The sequence below is a fragment of the Apaloderma vittatum genome, unplaced genomic scaffold (genome assembly GCF_000703405.1).
Source record: "Apaloderma vittatum isolate BGI_N311 unplaced genomic scaffold, ASM70340v1 scaffold3339, whole genome shotgun sequence".
In the NCBI taxonomy this organism is placed as follows: Eukaryota; Metazoa; Chordata; class Aves; order Trogoniformes; family Trogonidae; genus Apaloderma; species Apaloderma vittatum.
In genome coordinates this window covers 119452-140263 of record NW_009736017.1, presented here as the reverse complement: position 1 = coordinate 140263, position 20812 = coordinate 119452, and the positions used below count along the sequence as shown (strand labels likewise).

The 20812-nt window shown below is 40.7% G+C and overlaps 1 protein-coding gene across 1 annotated transcript in view; it reads left to right on the top strand.

The window, feature by feature from the left end:
* The window catches only part of DLGAP1 (discs, large (Drosophila) homolog-associated protein 1), a gene marked incomplete at its 5' end in the record, with an annotated part of 125480 nt that overhangs the window by 12774 nt on the left and 91894 nt on the right, over nucleotides 1-20812 (top strand). Inside the window, 2 exons of the mRNA XM_009876826.1 lie at nucleotides 15386-15563; nucleotides 18390-18630. Of these exons, the coding sequence (XP_009875128.1) occupies nucleotides 15386-15563; nucleotides 18390-18630 (419 nt within the window). The remainder of the gene's footprint in view (nucleotides 1-15385; nucleotides 15564-18389; nucleotides 18631-20812) is intronic.

Genomic DNA, 20812 nt, shown 5'->3' with positions numbered 1-20812 from the left:
AGGGAAAGGGAGGATCGGTCAGGCAATTAAAATGAAGGATTGAAATTATAAAACCCTCAGGTGTGGTGCCCCTTTTACTGCCAGGGGGGAGCAGGGTAGTGGGAGAGCCTGGCCCCCACACCTATGTACAGTGCCTCCATGGCAGGTAGGCTGTTCCCTGGGGAGCAGGGAGGGGGAAGGAGGGCTGGGCACTCCCCCAGTGCTCCTCCCCACACAGGCTCATCCCAGCTGTGGGCATTGACATGCCTTGAGCTCTGGATAAAAAAGGGGTGATAACACTCACCTCCTGCACATCGGGATGTCACAAGGATTGATTCATTACGGTTGTTGCTGCGATTACAGAGCCTTCTGAAGAGGCTGCAGAAATGCCAATACAGTCACCATTAGTCATTGCCCCCTTGCTCTTAGCCCCTGTTTTGTGCTGCTGAAGCAAGGCTTGTGGCAGCAATTCCTTGTGCTCACTGAGATGCCTGGGAAGATCCCCACCATATTGCACAAGCAGTGGAGCACAGCATGGGGAAGAAGTTAAATCATCCTCAAACTTCCCTGCCAGAGAAAGAGCTGCAGAGGCTGGTGAGACCTAAGCCAGGGATAAAAAGGTCAATTCTTGTAGTTCCTCCTCAGCTGTGCTTCCCACTTGCATCCTGCTGCCAGGATGCTCTCCTCTCTTTCCACCTGCTGTACGTATTTGCTCTCTCTGTGATGTGTGAAAGCCCAAAGGGGAGCGCACTGCTCCTAGGAGTAACAGTAACTCATGTTGCATTTTGCTGTCTGTTGAAATTCATAGATAAGATCTTCTCATATCTTGACACATCTCCCCCTCTCTTACCACCATGCAGCCCACACCCATTGCTAACATATGTCCTAGAGGTGTTTCAGACACTTTCACGGGGGGTACATGATAGATAGGCATGCTTCCCATCAGCTAGTCCTACCTCGCCTCTTCCCTCTGTGCCCTGCCTACATACACTAACACACGGCTTCCTACTCACTTCTCTATAAATTTTCTTTTTATTTGTTACCCTTCACACTATAGCAGAAGGGAATCTTAAAATGCTATATTTTTTTCCTGGTAGGGAAGGCCTTCAGAACTAGGAAAAGATATTTTAATACATTTCAGAGCCTGAGCTGCCATGGTATGTGGTGCACAGAGAAGCAAGCACACCACACAAGCTGAAAATCGCAGTCTGTTTGAGTGGAGGGGGTTCCCACGGCATGCTCTGGGCTTGCCTATTCCTGGAAAACCTGTGAATTTTCTGATGAAAAGCCATGTGGAAGGCTCTGAGAACCATTTGTCTCTAGTATTATCTCCTTATTTCTCTTATTTGGAGAGGGTAGACAGCAGCATTGATGGTCCTGTGCTGATAGCAGCCTTGTCGCCCAGTAAGAGCACGGTGCTGCCAAGGACAGTAAAACCCACAAGAGCTAGTGGAGGAGCGTTTTTCTACTTGCATCCCAAGCTCTTAGTGCACTCACAACAGAGATTATTCATGAGCTTTCCACAGTCTTTTTATGAAGCATAATGGTCTTCTGCTGAGTTTAAGCTTCTTTTTTTTTCCTGTTTAGAATTGCAGTACTAGGCCTATTACCTTAAGCAGAATTTGTCTAAGTTGAAGAAAAAAATGTGACTCAGATTTTCCCCTTGATAGACCTTCAGCAAAACTTCAAAATTTGACCTGCTAAACATCTAGCCATTAGCTATCTAATTTATCACTTGCTTATCTTCAGATGAATACTTTTTGGTTGTATTTAGTGTTTTTCTGTTACTGAATATCTTCTCATCAGTGAGTAGTGAATAGCTGTGCACACAAAAACCTGCCTTCACATACCCAAATTGCTTCCTTCCTGATATAAATGAATATTTAGCGTAGTTATCTGTAGTGAAAGGAGCAAGATTAGTAATAGAGCAATTGAGAGTGTATTATTGTGTTTGGCTTTCCTTTGGTTTCTACTTTCGGATAGCTTTATTCTTAAAGAATATGAAAGTAACATTTTTAGAAAATTGTCAGTTTCTGTATAGAAGGAAAATTCTTTTTTCAACCCCCGTGCTGACCTGCCCTTTCTAGTCACCAAGAAAAATACTTTCATTCATGAAAAACACATATAAACGCTTTAAATCCTACCGTTTTTGTAATAATATGCTGAATGCTATGAAAGCAAATTGCCCTATGAATCCTAATCATTTGAAAATCAAGTCCACAATTCATCTGGCCTATAAAAATCAGAATATTTTCTAAGATATATTAGACGAGCATAATTTTTTCTATATGCTTTCTATTTCTTGAATCCCGGAACTTTGTGTTTGTGTGCTTTCTTCACCATGAAAACTCGATTTTTTTATCCTTTAATACGAAAGTTTTCGCAAGCCTCGTGAGATGAGCTTTAAGGAAAACAAAATGCATTGCAGAAGCACAATAAATAGCAATCATTGGCAGCGCTAGATTATTCCTCCCTCTAGCGGCTGGCTCACTCCGGTGAGAATAAATCAAGTTCTTTATTAACATCTCGAGGAATTATACCATTAAGTTAGCTACTGGGAACTTGCTTTTTTTGAGGCTAGCATCTTCTATCTCCCTGCCTGCTTGGTAATCCATGGTGTCTCTGTGTACATGTCCAGGACTGCATTATGTGACCAGCCTTTCAGTTTTTCAAGACTACCTCTCTACAGTGTCCTCAGGCTTTCCCAGTCCCTTATGTACATTATTTTGCATGATTCCCAATAGCAGTCACATAAAGAAGGTCACTCCACTTCTGTTCCACATGATACAGTGCACCAAATCCAGGTAATTTACCTCAGATGATCTCTGATGTATGCTAAACTGAAAAAGTGGTGAATTTGAGGTGGCTTAGTTTGTGTAGTCATGGCGCAATACTGAGAAGTGGTTTTTGGGCACCGAGCAGGATATTAGTGCTTCTTCCATCTCCCTGGATGTGTCAGTGCCTGCCCATACTCTAGTAGGCAGCTCAGGAAAATTTAGAGCTGTTGCAGAACTGGAATTGTCCACTTAATTTTGCCTAGCAGCAACTACTCCCTACTTAGTCAAAGGGACAAAAATCGGTAGGTTGACAAATTGTCTCTACCTGGCACATTGCAGGGGTGGCCAGAATCCTGGGATGCTGAGCAGACCTTCAAACTTGACCATGAGCATCCTACACGCAAAGACATGCTGATGTTCAAACATCATCAGAGAGGTGTCTGCCCTGTTGCTCCTGACAATAAGAAATGGATTAATACATTATCCATAGAATGATAGAACATTTTCGGCTGAAAGAGACCTTCAAGATAATGTTCCTGTTTTCCTAACCAAGGTGACAAAAAATCTGAGCAGTAAAAATATCTGCCATAAGTACAACAGCTGTTTAAGGAAGAGGTCATCTAAGGAAGTGGGTACTAATTCATACAGAGCAATTAAACTGTGTAACTTAAGGGCAAAATTGCAGCCCCACCTCGTAAGAGTTGTGAAGCTTGAGAAAGTAATAAAGGTTTCATTATGCTTTCTGTAAAATTGACATTTAATGCATTATTTTCCGTAGCTCACTGGAGTTGTTAGGCTGGAGATCTTTTCAAGCAGTTCTGTTTTACCTCAGCAAAACCATTGACTTGAGATGATACCGTAAATGACCATCCATAGTCAATTCTAGTTTTAATCGAAGAAAGCATTTCTTTTAAAGTACCTTTTGACCATCATACCAAATATTCTTTACCCTTTCTTAAAGAGCCATTCCACTTTATATACAATTACTGTCTCTGGAGCTGAAGTATGTTATTTCAATTTTTCTGTCACCTTTGCCTCCGGTAATATAATAAAAATATGGCAATGCTATTCTCTTCCATCAGAGAATCTCAGTCATGTTCGCTAACTTTAATTCAGCATCACAAAGCCACCTGGGAATTACTGTAGGGAACTATTAACATACCTGTTTTCTGAGCCCAAGAGTTTATATGACTTCTCCAGGTCACACAGCAAATTTCTCTTAACACTGAAATCCAAATCCTTGCCCATGATTTTAAATGCCAGTTACAGGAAAAATTTAGTGGTTTTTTTATTCCTTTTTTTTCACAAAGCCACCTGGGAATTACTGTAGGGAACTATTAACATACCTGTTTTCTGAGCCCAAGAGTTTATATGACTTCTCCAGGTCACACAGCAAATTTCTCTTAACACTGAAATCCAAATCCTTGCCCATGATTTTAAATGCCAGTTACAAGTTATTTATCAGGAAAAATTTAGTGGTTTTTTTATTTCTTTTTTTTTTTACTGTTATGGGGTTTTTTTAAAGAAAAGCATGGATATCCAGGCTTTTCGTCTTCTGAAGAAGACAGAGGGCCATCTTCAACTTTTCCAGGTATCCCAGTATTGCGTTCTGAAAAGGGGAGGGGGCTTTCTTTACTAATTCACAAACAGTTGGGTGTTTCGTGATTTACGTGAGATAGAGAGCATCCTATTAATCAGCCCTCTGTAAGGAGCTAGCTTTAGTCCTTTCCCTATGCAAACACATATGTTTAGACATTTTTTCTTTTTTTTCATCTGACCTTGCTGGATTTTTTTTTAATTTTTCATTGGGAAAGAGCCGTGTACCAGTTCAGTTAACCCTATATTTTAGTTCTAGGTATGATAACTAAATTCAAATAAATATTCAGAAATACTTAAGAATGCCTACTGTTATAGGTCAAGAAGCCAGCTGACTTTCTCAGGAATTAAGGCTTTCTTCCTTTAAAATCAGGAGCACAGCCCCTCAGAAATATTTTTTACATTCTCATGATCTCCATTTGAATCATTGCGTTTGACAGTAACAGTGTGGTGAAGGGTTGTCCATTCTTTTACAGCTAGACCCAGATAAAGGTTTCAGGGTATTTCTGTTTTATGGGATTAAAAGATACCTGTTTTAAATAATTGCAGGGGGAAAAAAAGATTCCTGTCAGTCTCTGGGTGGATTTTGCCTTATTATACAGGCTTATTAAGAGGTTTTTTTCCTTTGTTCTCTTGTACTCTAAAATTATAATTAGCTCTGCTTTATCAGGATTCATTCTGTTAGTTTGGCCTAACAACAACCTGTAACATAGAAGGCATTTGTTTTTAAAAAAAGGAAAAGAAATCTAACAATGTGTGTTAAGCAAAATTTTACATTTTTTGAGCAAACTTTTAGTTATCAGAAAAGCTTCTACAATGGAAAATAACTGCAGGCTTTCACCTTGAGGTATTCAGTACTTTTTGACCCTGTGTATAAAAGCCAACTTCCCCAAACCACTATAGAAATAGATGGATGGATGAATAGATAGACAGATAGATAGATAGATAGATAGATAGATAGATAGACAGATAGATAGATAGATAGAAAGAAAGAAAGAAAGAAAGAACAGATTATCAATTCATGTTGTATCTCAGTGCAAAAGACAATTTTTTTCTAATCACTGAAGAACAAAGCTGGAAGGAGTTTGGAATTGAAAGAGAGAATTATAAAATGCACATGGATAACTGAGTTTTTTGAATTAACTGGGTTTGTTTTGCGGGATTTCTTTTAATGTAAAAGCACCTGAAGGGAAAATGTTAGCAGCTCCTCTTTTTTCTGAGGAATAGCTCTGGTAAAGTTACATGGAGGGAGAAACTTCCTTCTTCTGGGGTATCACTTTTGCTGTGCAAGATCAGTGACAAAAGGGAAAATCCCCCAGAGCAGCAGACTCCTGCCTGGAGAATCAGTAGAGAACTTGCCAGAAACCCTACTGCTAGAAACCCCACTGCACACCATTATTTTTAAATTTACTTATATTCTAGATCTTTCTTTAAGTAAAAATATAAAATAAAAGTTAGTATTTCCAGCTTCTTTGCTATGACAGGAGAAGTTGCAGGATTTTATCTTAGCCATTGATAACTCCCAGTTGAACAGTTTTCCCCAAAATCTTTGCTTTTTTATCAGGAAGAGACAGCTACAAGTCACATCTGAGCTCCAAGCTACATTTATCCAGACATAGCTTGAGAAAATGGCTGTAGAATTATCCAGGAGGTCACTGCTCTGTCTTATCACTCCCATCCCAACCCCTGTGGCATCAGGAGTAGCTGGATGCCATTTTAAATCACCACCTCCCAGGTGTCTGGAGAGTAGTAATTTAGAAGTACTTGCTTAGAAAAGAAGGAAAAACAGTCTTCCAACATTTTAAACTGCTCGGTGTTCTTCAAATGCAAACCAGCTAAAATAGAGGATACTGAAATAGCCACTTCGTAAGAGTACACACATTATCTTTCAAAATGAAGTCATCAAGAGAGAAGAGGAGAGAAAATTCAGTCATGACCAGCATATATTACAGGCCAGGTCAAAAATTTGAAGGTGTTATCAAGAAATAATGCATGCCCACAGTAGGTGAGATACAGCATTTGTGAGGTAGCATGCTTTTGCCCTGTATGGAACCATTCTTTCTCAGTCATTCATCTGGAGGTAGTGCTGCTACTCAGAGGTTTAAGAAGGTGAGCTCAGCCCCTTGCTTTAGTTGGATTTGGGAGTTTTCCCTTCTCCCTTGCAGAGTTACTAGCTTACCCTCCTCACTGTGTTAAAATGTACGTGCTTTTCAGAGTTTCTCCAGCAGTTTGGTTTGTGTTGCACATCTGTACAATTGGTGTTGAATCAGCTTTTTTTTTATTTTTTAGTGGATAAGTGAAACTTTTGAAATGTAAGAAGACTGAATAGGAAGTGAAAAAATGCTGCGTATGTAAAATGCATTCTTGGAAAATGCAGGTGACTGCTTTTTTAAGGTTTTAGAGTAAGTGTTGACTTGCAAAACTCAGACATGTTCCTAATCTCACTGAGAGATGTTTATACATACAGCCTGGATGTTTGGAAATGTCTTTGAACTAGGTGACTCAGAAGCAGGCACGTGGGAGCGCTTGCAGGCTCATGGTCGTACAGTGTATTGGGGCAGGAGAAGAGAAGTCTCCAGGGAGACCTTAGAGCAGCCTTCTGATACCTGAAGGGGGCCTACAGGAAGACTGGGGAGGGACTGTTTACAAAGATGTGTAGCAATAGGACAAGGGGTGATGGTTTTAAACTAGATCAGGTTAGATTTAGATTAGACATTAGGAAGTTCTTTACTGTGAGGATGGTGAAACACTGGAACAAGTTGCCCAGAGAGGTGGTGGAGACTCCATCCCTGAAGGCATTCAAGGTCAGGCTTGATGGGGCTCTGAGCAACCTGATCTAGTTAAAGATGTCCCTAGTCACTGCAGGGAGTTGGACTAGATGACCTTTAAGGTCCCTTCCAACCCAACACATACTATGATTCTGTGATTCTATGATTCTATGACCATGCCTTGGTTTCAGGTCGTTGTGGAATTGAGGACACTGAACGCTGAAAACGCAGTGCAGTATGTCAGGAAAGACTTCTCTTAAATAAACACTGCAGTGACATACAACAGCAAATACATTTTTAGTATTTACTTAGAAAATGTTATTTGTAGATGAATACTGCCCAATATTCTAACTTGGAGTAGCACAGGAGGATTTTCAGTTACGGGAAATCTGCCCAGACAACGCCTTTTAGCTGAGATGGAGCGCTCTCCTCCCACTCCCAGGAAGAAGCCAGAGCTCCTGCATAAATCGCAGTGCTGAGCAGGGAGGGCTGGTTGTGCAGCCAGCTCAGCACACAGCCAGGTGACATTCCTGAAAAGTAACTGCTTTCCTCCTGCAGTTTGGCGAAGATCTATAATTCCCCATTTTTTTTCTGCTGGCAAAATTAATCAAAGTTTTAATGTATGAATGGGGAGACCTGAAAAATAAATTAAGCAGGTGAGATCTGAGTTTGTGGAGGAGGTGTTTTTCTGTAGAGTAGTGTAAGGACTACAGTGGGGAATATATTGATCCCAGATATCCTGTGGTTGAAAAAAAAGCTGTCTGTCAGTATTCAGAGTATGAGTAAGCTTAATATCAGAACAGACTAAGAGATTCAAGCTTCTCATCACTAATGCATCAGGAAGTGCAGATCTGCAGATGTGCGAGAGAATGTTTTGAGTATGCTACCAGACACCTGAGAGAAGGAAAATGACAATCTGATTTGACTCACTTGTGAGAACAGCAGCAATTACTGAAGTGGCAGTGAAGCAGTCCATGTCCAATGCCAAGAGCTGTGCCTGAGTGGACCTGAAGACATCTCCTTCCCTCCTGCTTGGAGGGCTTGCCCTTACATGCATGCTCACAGGTGGCTGGCTGGCAGGCAGACCAGAATGCTTGTATTACTGAAATAAGAGTTTTATCTGAGCAGACTGTGAATGACTTCTGAGTCTCACTAGTGGGAACAGGTGGCACCAAAATAACCGAGAATGTAAAGTGATGTGAGATCAGGTGGGTGAGCCTGGCCTCGGCAAGGGGGGCTGAAGGAGTATCTTCTGCAGGAAGGAGGGTTTGACTTTTGTGCTGGCAAAAAGAGCTCATCAAAGCAGTGGTGGAGGGCTTTTACAGGGAGAGCAGCAAAGGATTCATCCTCACTGCAGCAGGAACCAAAGGGCTCCAGGCAGGAGCCCTGCTCACGCCTTCAGGCAGTGTTCTTTCATAGTTCTGTATCTGATACACGGCAAGAGCTTTTCCAGCTTAGGTAAATATATCTCTCTGCTGGTGAGCAGCACCTCATTCCTGCAATTATTAGTGCCAGCCCAAAGGAGACTTGTGCTGAGAAAGGCGAGAGCCTTGTGTCACACATGTGGTCTAGGTTTAGACATCTTTTCCTAAGCAAGGACCCCCAAAAACCCGTTTAAGCTGTACTCAGTAAGGTTGGCAATAGAGGGGACGTTAAGGCAAACAGCTGTCCTCAGAGGGTCTTCTGAGAGGAAAGCTACTCTTCTCAAGCTGGGCACTCTCAACAATCTTACAACTTACCCTCCTAGGTGTTACAAGAGAGGATGGATTTCTCTCCTAGTGTAAACAAAAAATGTGTGTTTTTATACAGAAACAGCTTACCCTGGCATCACAGGGTTGAGCTGGTTCGTCTGGGTTGAACTGTTGCTACATCTCAGCATCTCTTTTCACTCTCCAGGGTGGAACAGAAGAGTGCTCATAACTATTCCCCACACACACACCCCCACATGGGAATCAGCACCAGCATGTGGACCAGCTTTCTGATTAAAGAGAATTGTATAATGCCTGCATCATCTTCCATCTGCTTCTCTTACCAGCTCAGTTGCATATAGCATTATGTGCTCCTTCCGTGCTATGCTCTGTTCTTTCACCATGTCTAAAAAGCAGGCAGAAGATACAACATGTCAATGGCATGGGAAATGTTCCTTCAACTCATTAGCCTGTTTGTGGGTGGATTTTTTTATTGTATACAGCACTTTGAGATAAAGAGGAAGCTTTGTTTCAATGTATAAGTGACTTTTTTTGCAGTAGTCAGCCTTGTTTGCACACATTTTAACAATTAAAGATTGCTCTTAAACAGGACCATACAACCTCAATACTTCCACATCCTTAAAAGAAAATATAAACAAACCAAAGCTTCTATGTCCTTTGAGAGGAAAGCAGGTTTGTAATAAAATGACAAAAAAGAGGTTCCATGGCTGATTCTGAAGCTGGCAGTAGCCAGATGGGGAGAGTTTTGAAAGAGACTGGGCTTTTTAGAAGCATTTGCTACTGAAAAGTGTTGATCCAGTTCCTGCTGCCCTCTATTAAACAGGAGCTCTCTGGCAGGACACCATGTGCTTACTCAAAAAAACCCACGATAGATGGAGATAGATGCATTTGAGAGCTGCATGACACCAAACTGCCTGGACTTCTGAATTTATTTATTTTTTTAAATGCTGTCCTCTGCAGCCCTACCAGTATCTGAAAAGTCAGACAGACAAATAAACCCTACTGCAGTTTCTGCCTCTCTCACTGTGTGACAAACCCTGTGATACAGGTATATCCCATGTGGTTTTGTGGTGTGTGTTGGCTGGTCCATGCAGTGAGGGCAATTTGTAGTCCGGTAGTGGCATCTTTTATAATACAAAAGGAAGCAAATGCCAGTTTTGTGCCGATAACATTGAATTGCTCTTCAGCAGATAAATTTTTTCTGGCTGTCTCCAAGTTTTAGGTTTTTCTTTCTCGTGTTTGACACTTTAGCAGTACATTAAGGACTTGAAGAGATGTTTTATGATTTTTTTAGCTTCAAGGTAGGAAATCCCCATGAGGAGGTTCTCTTGATTATAACCAAAACTAGAAAAAGATCACCAAAATCCAGAAAAGTAAGAATGAGAATGCTCAAAACTGTTTCTGTGCTGCTGTTGTCTCCACCGGTAGCATGACAGATTTGTGTTCTTTGCACTGAAAAAACAGCAGAATGTAGATGCCAACATGATCAAATTACCCAGCCTGGTGACCCGTGTCATGACCAGGATCAGCCAGATACACTTGAATGACTTTGTTCTGTACATATGCATCCCTGATATCCTTCAGTGTTTGCCCTGTGTCAGACTGCACTGGATTTTTCTACCTTCCAGCAACACTAAAATGCAAATAAAATGAAGCACAGAAATGTACGTTGGATATGCCCATCAGCCATGCCAGAGGTGGGGCATTCAGTCAAGGATAATTAAGCCCCAGGGAACTGAACTATCCATTGTAGGCTACAAAAATGAGAGCTAGGATACTTAGCAATAGTGGTGATTTTTGCTTGGTTGTGGGTTGCGTGTGGTGTGATGCTGAAGGCTTTCTGTTTGGTCAAAGGTAAATTCTAGCACATTCCCCTACTGGTTTCCAGAAGTATTCAGGATATGGTTCTGGACTTTCTGTTCTGCTTTGTCATTTTCTGTTGGCAGAGCACAGTACCCATCTGGCACAACACTGCACCTTGTGCTCTGAATCTGAATGCCAAACTTGCAGAAGACAATACAGTCTTAGAACTACTTTTCATTGGAACATATTGTGTCTGGCCTACAGGGGGAAAAAATGGCCATCATTACTCTTTTTCATTCAGAAATTAAATGTAATAAATGAAAGTGTCTTTCAAAAAAAGAGCACACATACAACAGAGTGCATTGTGCTTTCTTAAATTAAAAGGAAATATTCAAAATTAAAATTGCCTGTTCTTGTAAATCACTGTTGCCTACCTTCTCTTTGGCATTTGAAAGACATTTTGAAGGCGGAGGAGCTCTTCCAGGGATATGTTCAAAGCTATTTGAATTTAATATGCTAATAATGCATTTTAAACCCTTTAATACATTATTATGGCCAGCATATACGTCAGAAATTACAAGACAGTATCTAAAGATCGTGTATAGCTTTCCTTCCCCCTTTGTTCAACCTAGACCATCATCTGAGCCAGGCACAAGTCTGAGACTGCCTCTGTCTCAGACCTCCCTGTGCAAACCTCTAGCAAAGCTCCTCTAAACCTCTAGTCTAGCTCCTATCATGCTTACTTAATCAGCTCCTTACTCTGCAAATAGTCAGTTACACAAATTAGGGACCAAAATGGGTTTCCATCTGAATCAAGACCATGTAAATACAAGCACATATGTTACAGTGGGTTAAAAGTATTTCTTAACACGTATGTAGCAGCAGTGGAAAGGGTGATTAAGTGTGTGCATTTGAAATCTTTTAATTTCTTCATTTGAAATAAATGATGGGGGAGAACCAGCCTCGTTGTGTCTGAAACATACAGAGAAGAAACCAAAGGGCAGTATGCAAAGGTAGCTTAAAGATTTCCTTTACACACCTACATAATCTTCTGTTTAGATGTTTTGCTAAAACACATTTTCTGCTTAAATGAACACTCTCCTGACTCTCAGAGCCCCTCACAGGCTTTCAGTAGTGTTTTACACTCATAGGGTGAGTACCTCAGTCTTCCCTGAGTCACAGTGTGTCCCCCTTGGGACATCCACAACAGTGGCCAGCAGAGCCGCAGAAACACAAAGCTGTCTTCTTCTCCTGATGTCTCCTGCTCTGGTTCTTGGAAAACACATCTAGCAGGGCTATTCTATTACTCTTGCCCTGTGCACTGTCGGCATGTTGCTGTTGTGGCCATGCTCCCGTCCTCTGGGGTGAGGCCTGGGGCAAGGGCAGCAGTGTGGGGAAAAAGGATGGTGCAGCCAGTTTGGGGGCCTGCCACCTGCGAATGCAGCATGTTGCCTTAGGGGATGCCTCAGCCCCAAAACATGCCTGGCTCTCCATGCCTGCGGCAAGCTCACCAAGTGCTGCTTCAACCAACACCATCACATCGTGTATCCACAAAGAACTAGAAGCCTCCCGGACAAAAATCTCTTTTACCACAGCAGTAAGGATGGGCTGTATATAAGCTCCTCTGAAAGGGCCCCAACATTGAATTCAGGACTATTATTCAGTGCTTGTGCCTTGTCACACCAGGGTGTGACTATGGGTGTCACACGGTGGTGTGGCATGCTTGAGGAGCTCATTCAAGATCTTTAATAATTCACATCCTCCTTCTGCCAATTACTACATCCAATGCAGTGAGCAGCACTAAAAGACCGTTTTGTATTGGCCACAGAGCTGGCCCAAAGTCTCACTCAGTCCCTTGTCTGTCATACTTAGTTGTGGAAATTGTGATGGCACAAACAGAAGTTTAGGTAATGCAGAATAAATAGATAGTGGAGTGGAACCCTTAAGAAAGAATCACAGAATCACAGTCACAGAATCACAGAATGTTAGAGGTTGGAAAGGACCTTGAAATAATATTCTTATTTACAGATTACTGGTAATAGTAACTCTGGGAAAATAAATTAGACATTCAGATCTCCCCCTTTCATACATAGCCAGATTTATTCCTAAATGGAATATATTCAAAATTTCCAGTGGCATTTTAGCTGTTCATTAAAGTGTACTGTAGAATACAGTGACAATTTATTACACAGCTGTAAGAGCAGCAGTAACCATTATAAATGCAAATCTTCTGAGGTTTCTTTGACTATGCTTTAAATCCTTTTTCTTCCTTTTTTTATTTTCCCCCATGTTACTGTATCTAGTGGAACAGTGATTGTAGCAATCAGTAAGCAAGGACCCACCTCCTCCAACAGCTGCCGATATTGTAGTCTGTTTTGTACACCAGATGGGAAGTATGTGCAGGCTAAGATAACTGGCCACCTGTAAAATATCGTTCTAGGTATGTGTCAAACTGGCCAGTCGTATAGTCAGGAACAAAACGTGTCAGAAAAAGAAAGAAGGCAGCTGTACTGATCACCCACATCTGAAACAACATTTACTCTCACGGATGGATGCCCTTGTTTCAGGCAGAGTTGGGGAAGTATTGCTATGCAATACTAATGCATACAGAAAATTAATTTCTATACCTTTTGTGGTGGGTTTCCATGACACTTGGAGCATCTGATCTGACCTGTACTCTGGCTGCCACAGCAAAATCTTGCTGCTGTGGGTACCTCCATCTTGTCATACTGGTTCCGATCTCTAAAGGGCACTTGCCTCATTACTTGCAAATTTCTGTCTTGCAATATCTGTGCCCTGAATTTGGTGATGTGCTGCAGTGTTCTTGTGAGCTCAGCTCATCAGTGAACAGTGAGAGCCCCAGGTGACGTATTTGACTAACTGGCAGCTAATCAAGCATATTTGAATTTTGCATGTCACATATTGGCAGCAAACTGTTCACAACATATTCATAAAATACATTTTGAATTAACTTAAGAAACACATTTCAGGCAATGCTCATCACTTTACAGATCTGCAGGATGGTGAAGATGCTCATACACATCTGAAAAATTGTCTGTTGAATTATTCATTCTATTTTATCTCTTTTTAAAAAATTTTATTTCTTTATTTTTTTATCAAATAACAGACAGGAAATTTTCTTCCAAGAGTTCCATGGTTAATGTTAGTTATCAAAATGTTACAGCTAACTGCAAGTAATTATCATTTTTCATTATTTTCTCTTCCTTTTTTTGAGTATGAAATACCACTAATTATGATGTCTAAAAAGATTTCTACTTTTGTCATGTGGAATCAAATGGCATAAAGAGTCAAAGTATGTGAATATGATTGCTGCAAGTATTGTACCATACAGACAGTGAAAATGGCAAGCAAAGGCTTTATCATCTTGTAACAGGAACACTGAATAATTAGCCTAAGTTTACGTATTTTTATTAGGCAGGTAATTAGCATCCAGAGAATATGGTCTTGTGGAGATGACCTAGATTTTATTATTATATTGTACCATTCAGAAACAGACCCAGTTTCTGAACTACTTAGGTGAGCAATTACACAATGGAATTGTCCTCCTAAAATACATTGACAGTTACCAGAATTGTGCTTGCCACTGGGAAATTGCTCATACTAATTACCATCATTAGCTACTTGAATACAAAATATCTGCAAATGCTTGAGGAATTAGACGTGAAATGGATTCTCTTCTTTCAGGTCAGTTGTGTATGTATTTCTGAAGACAAGGGAACTGAGATTAAGCCTGTAATTAGGTTACAATTTTTTTTCATACATCTGCAAAGATTAATGTGAGATTTACATTTATAAACAGAAAATGTAGTTAGTATTTTTTTTTCATTCATAATACTTGGAGAATATTAAAGATATCCCAATAAAGATATTAAAGAATCACCTTTCCAATACTATAACCATTGATTGCTTAAAAAGAAATATCCAAGCAAATTATATAGCATAAGAGGCACGACATGGATCGCTTTTTGTGATTCACATCAGATTATGAGGACAGTGCTTAGCCAACATTTTCAGAGGACAGGTGGATTGCAGCTACAGGTTATAACCTTTGCTAGTTGACTCTAAGCACATATGGCAGGACTACTGCAGTTTAAGCATATTACCTGTGGAAATGTTTTGGTTTGTTTCTGACTACTTGTACATCTTACCTGTCACTTGTATTGGAAATCTGGGAAATGTTATCACTTCAGAAATATAACTATGTGTTTTAAACTTCTAATCTGACATCAAGTTATATAAAGCTTATTCCCTAGCCTATGTTTTCTCAACTTTCCGCTTAATGCAGGAATAAAACAAAGTTTAAAGCACATCAAACCTTATCAAGTGACCCCAGTTCTTGGAATGATTTCCCAGCTTAAGGTGTATAATGAGTGCATTTGAATGTTTTGTATGATCTGCATACCCTATTTACCCCTACATCCTTGAAAGCTCCACAAGAAGCAGCCCCAGTACAAAGGTCCATACATGAGTGCCAGAGTCACAGCACCAGCAGGTCTGATCAGTACCAGGTTTTTGCAGAGGAGCAACCTTTTAGAGGAATAGAGCCTCTACGATCCCTACCAACTCTGTTTCAAGATGTGGATGTTTAGCTGATGTATTTAGGTCCATGCTGGCAATCTTACAAGTCATCCTCTCCTTTCTTTATCCCACGCCTGGTGAGGCCATTTAGATTTGATGTAATATCTGTTTATTTATTTTTTAATTTTTTTTTCTTTCCTCCCAATCCTTCCAGGATATCCAGTGAACATTCACCAAAACTTCAGATCCGGAGCCACAGTTACCTGAGGGCAGTGAGCGAAGTCTCCATCAACAGGAGCCTGGACAGCCTGGACCCTGCAGGGCTGCTGACATCCCCCAAGTTTCGCTCCCGCAACGAGAGCTACATGAGAGCCATGAGCACCATCAGTCAGGTGAGTGACACACACCCGCAGCAGCCTGGAGAGCAGCTGCCATGCTGAGCACTGGCTGTGACCTTGCAATGAAAGAAATTTGATTTTGCTTTAAGTGGAATCAGGCTGTTGCATGCCACATGTTTTTCAAAACGTTTTTACAAAAACGGGAATGTTTCCGCACAGTCTTGGTTCTTAGAGGGTAACGCTTGGTAATACCATAACCTGCCCTTTGCAAATGGATGAGTGGCACAACATGCAAATTGTTTGAAGGAGCAGCCTCATTTTTTATTTTTCTTTTATTTTTCTTTATTTTCTTATCACCAATAGTAGGCGCTCATCAACAGTATCTTTAAACAGGGTTCTCTTAAGGATCTTGTGCTTAGAACCTGAAATCCATTCCAAAAATAGAACATGGTCACATGCTAAGTGAGATGCTAACAAAAAATGAAGTCTGTAGTATTGGAATTTCACTATTTTATTGGTATTTTATTATTTTCTTTATTCTACTGTATACATTCTTAACCCTATACACATCTGAAATTTTCACCTATATAGTAGAAATCTCGCAGTATATGTATTGAGTGCAACAGTATTATAAGCCCTGAAATTCTGTAAGATCTCTTAATGCTTATTCTGAACTGTAAAAAACCTAAATACCTTAGTGACACATTCAGTTTATGAGTTTTGGCATCATAAAATAGCCCATCTTTGCATATATACTTGTACAGTTGAATTGGTGAGGGACAAATCTGGAAAATATGCAGAAGTGCCAGCACTCCACGGGTCAATGGGCTAGCAGTTCACCTGCTAAATCCTCTAGCTCCTTGGTATGATTCTTGGCCTGTTTGCTTAGGTGGGTCATTTGAATAAATCACTTGAATAAAAGAATTTTCTTACATTAGTCCTGAAGTGCAGCAGGGCAGGATTTGTGGTGCCAGGTACTGGCCCTTTATTATTCACATATTACATCATTGCAATGTCAAAAAAAGCGCATGACATCACTGATGCCAGGACTTCAGCTGTGGCTGTAACAAATACATGTGCTATTCAGAATGGAACTGTAGTCTGAATTTCTGCAATATTCGATGTTTGGACATTGCAACCTCAGAGTATTTGCTGGTGTATTTTATAGTGAGGCACTTCGCACAGGGTATGGGCTGTTCCTCTAGAAGGAGGGTCAGGATGTATCTAGGAGGAAACAGCACTGAAGTCCAGTTTTCAGAGGCAACTATATGAACATCAGGTTAGATTACTTACGTAGCAGGGCACCTAACACTTACACAAAGCTGTCTGCCAAAGTGTGAATGTTATTTGCCAATACAAAGAAGTAGGTGTATGTTTTTAAAAGCATTAATTCAGAGATATTTATTTGGGGATATGACTGTAGGATGTTCTTTATGATGTTCTATCCACTAGTTTTCCATGATCTTTTAAGCAGTTTCGTTTTGAAAAGATATGTTCTGCTTTTCAAAATTTCCCTTTCCATTTATATGTACAAATACTCAGCACAATGTTTTCCATGGTAAAAATCCTGGAAAAGAATTTCCAATGGTTTTTTTTCTACCACCTTAACATAGCCTTATTTTCTCGTGCAATCTTGGCTTTTGCATGCTTGAAAACTAATAAAATTCTCCAGTGATGATTTCCGTGTGCATGTTTCCTGTAGTGATAATGATTGTGCTTTAATGCCAAGCTCAGGGCTCTATTCTCAGTTTAGAAACATGAGCATCCATTGCTAATTAAGCCAAGATAAATGGTTTCAGGGTTTGTAATACCTGCAGCAAAGTCGCACGTTTTTTGAATGTTCTTTAACCCTCTATGAGTGCAAGTCTTTGTCACCACCTAGTGTCTGCTCCACAAAGGGTCTAAGAATTCCCTTGCCTCTCTCACAACCAAAGGAGTCAGCCCAGAGATGTAGTTATACATTTTTCCTCTGCAGCAAAGCTGGTTCCCTTATCAGCCTCCCCTTCCCAACTGTTGGTTACCTCTTCTACCCTCAAACCTCCCAAACCCTTGGGTTTATCACTGTGTTTGTCTGTGGCTTGCGCTGATTGTGTGCTGGGGTTAAGCCTGTCTTCTTTTTCATCATTCTTCTCACTGTCCAAAGAAAGAGTGATTTTTGGTTTTCAGTGCAGTGGTCATAAGGGCTAGAGGTTCAACCTCTGCTATGGACTCAACGTAAGATAAAGCAGGTGCTGCTATGAGGACTCCCAGATTCCCACCAGTCTCAGCAAGTACAAAGAGTATAAACTCTCCTGAATCTCTACCTAAAGCCTCAGTCTCCCCTTTTGGGACTTCGGTTTAGCAGACTGAGGGGAGACCTTATGACTCTCTACAACTACTTGAAAGGAGGTTGTAGCGAGGTGGGGGCTGGTCTATTCTCCCTAGTGGTGAGTGATAGGACAAGGAGAAATGGCCTTAAGTTGCACCAGGGGAGGTTCAGATTCGATATTAGAAAGAATTTCTTTACTGAGAGGGTTGTCAGGCATTGGAACAGGCTGCCCAGGGAGGTGGTTGAGTCACCGTCCCTGGAGCTGTTTAAGAGACGAGTGGATGTTGTGCTGAGGGACATGGTTTAGCGGTGTTGTTAGGGCTAGGACGAAGGTTCGACTTGATGATCTTGAAGGTCTCTTACAGCCAAAACTGTTCTATGATTCTATGATTATTTTTTTCCCCTAAAACTTTTGCTTTGTAAAATGTGATGTGTTTGTGTGCCATTCACCTGTTCTTCATGTGTGAAGGGACTTTTTAACAGCTGTTGGCCATTGTGCCACTGTAGCTTGTGTTTGTACAGGGTAGGCTGGTGCATGGGATGTACTGAACTTGCCCAGTCTTTGCCTGCAGGTGAGCGAGATGGAGGTGAATGGTCAGTTCGAATCTGTCTGCGAGTCGGTGTTTAGTGAACTGGAATCTCAAGCAGTGGAGGCTCTGGATCTGCCCATGCCAGGCTGCTTCCGCATGAGGAGCCACAGCTACGTCAGAGCCATTGAGAAGGGCTGTTCCCAGGATGATGAGTGCATATCACTGCGGTCCTCATCTCCTCCACGTACAACCACCACAGTGAGGACCATCCAGAGCAGTACTGGTGAGTAAAAAGGGAAATCCAGAGGGGTGGTGGAAAGGGAAGATACTTTTCTGTGCAGCTCCATCAGATCAGTGATGAGGTCTTCTCTGTCAGACATCAAACCTGTAAGAGAGTCTGTGTTTGGCCAAGGAGCTAGACAGACTAATCAGCCTAAAACCGTGCACAGAACAAGGCTGATGCAGTCGTGATTAATTCCTACATCTAAGCTAATTTATTTGGAGGTAAAAGCACATAGAAGGGAAGTCCAACCAAAGTCATGTCTCCTTTTGCTCTCCTCCCCAAAAGAACAAACACTGTTTGGCAAGGCTGAACAAGAAGGCTCTGGGTTAGCAGTTCTGCTGTCTTTTACCAGCAGAGGAAGGTCCCTCTGCTGAATTTTTCTGGAAAGAGGAGGTATCTTTGTCTTTTCTAAAAGCTACAAGTTGTTGGATGTGATTTTTAATGGTTCAGAGAGACTTTTACAGCTCTCTAGGCCATATCTCAGAGGTGGGGATGAAGAAAAGGTGATGTCTACAGGTCAAAACATGCGTGTTCATATTCTACTCTTATTCCTTCTGCAGTTCAAACTATCCAAGCCTTGCAAAAGGAAGAGGTTTAGGTCTACATGTGAGACTTCGAAACCTCCCTTTTAATGTTTGAGGTTGCTTTACTTTTGGAAATAACGTTCATGAACTCCACATTCTGTCACCAAAATTAGAGCTGAAGGGGAAGAAGAAACAAGCCAGGAACCAAAATCCAAATCTCATTCAGGAAAACAGGAAACAGGAGCCATTACGTGTGTGTGCTCTTCCCTGTGGGAGGATGAGAGAAGGCCTCTTTCTTTTGATTTCTCTGCATCCATTCCACTAGTTTATATGAGCTTCATTTACTATTCATATTCATGACTAATATTGACCATTATAAGTATTTCACTGTACCTACTATCTGTTTTCCTGGTTCTTTATTTTCTGTTTTCTGTACTCTAAACTTTTGCCTTTTTGTGTGTTATCTCACAGGTGCAGTTTTTTTATGCCTTGTAAGTTCCTTAGCTCTCACTCCAGTCTTTTTTAAAGCCACTTGTCAATTGGTTTATGTCATAAAACGACACATGCAATCCTTTTACCAAAATTGTCCAGTTTATTTAATGGATTTTTCTAAAAATATCAAGTTTAAGTACTCTTGGAAATGCACTGGCAGTACATCACAAAGCATCAAAGCATTTTTAACAAATGTTGCAGAACAGTTCTCATCTAAATCACTAACCCTTGAGGAATAGTATTCATTTCTGCTGTAGGAGTAGTTCTTGCATGCATACGGGTTTTTGCCCCACACCACAAAGACAGGATTTACATAGGGTGTGTGTTACTTCATTTTACGGTATTAGTTTGTGTGAAATTTATTCTGAGGCAAAAGCTGAAGGGTGGGAGTTTTCAGGGATTTTTCAGTGTGCATTTGCCTTTGTTAGACCGACTTGGATATCTCAGAGTGGTTTTTCAGTTCTTTGACAATGGCTTTGTTAGCACTTCTCCTTTTTCAAAATAACTGTATTCGTTAATATAGAAGAGGATAACTATTTATTTTTTAATTATCTTTATATAAGAGCTTGTTTCTGTCACTTAGAAAAATGGTATCTCTGGTTGAGGATGATGGTGTGTAAATGGCATTATAGATCAGCCAAAAACACTGGAAAACCCAAAAGAGGAAAGCCATTATTGTAAACTCTGTCTTGTTTATGCTCCTTTTTTTGTAGTACAACAACAAACAGAGGCCTGGTCTTTTCTCTGGGAAGCTGGCTTTATTAAAAAAATCATACGAATAAAGCTATGTTATTGAAAAATGTAATCCAGCAAGTCTATCTTGGGTTACTGCTTCTCTAGTCAGCCCTTAAAATGCAGAGAGAAGAATGATTTGCAGCCCTCTCTCTGGACATCCATAGAAGCATTTAAAGACTGCTGTAGGTATCTATTATCTGCTCTGGGAATGTTACTGAGTTATCTTTTTCATGTTTTAATTTGCACTGGTAGCATTTCAGACAGCTTGTCTCTTTTACTACCTGACTTCTATGCCACTGTCCATTTAATGAGGATTAGAGCTAATTCCATCCAAAAGTATCTATATTGACTACCTTGCTCTTGCCTGTGACTGGCTCACAGAAGAGAAATAACGTGAAGTGTATCATTGATGGTTTCTATTAATACCTGCT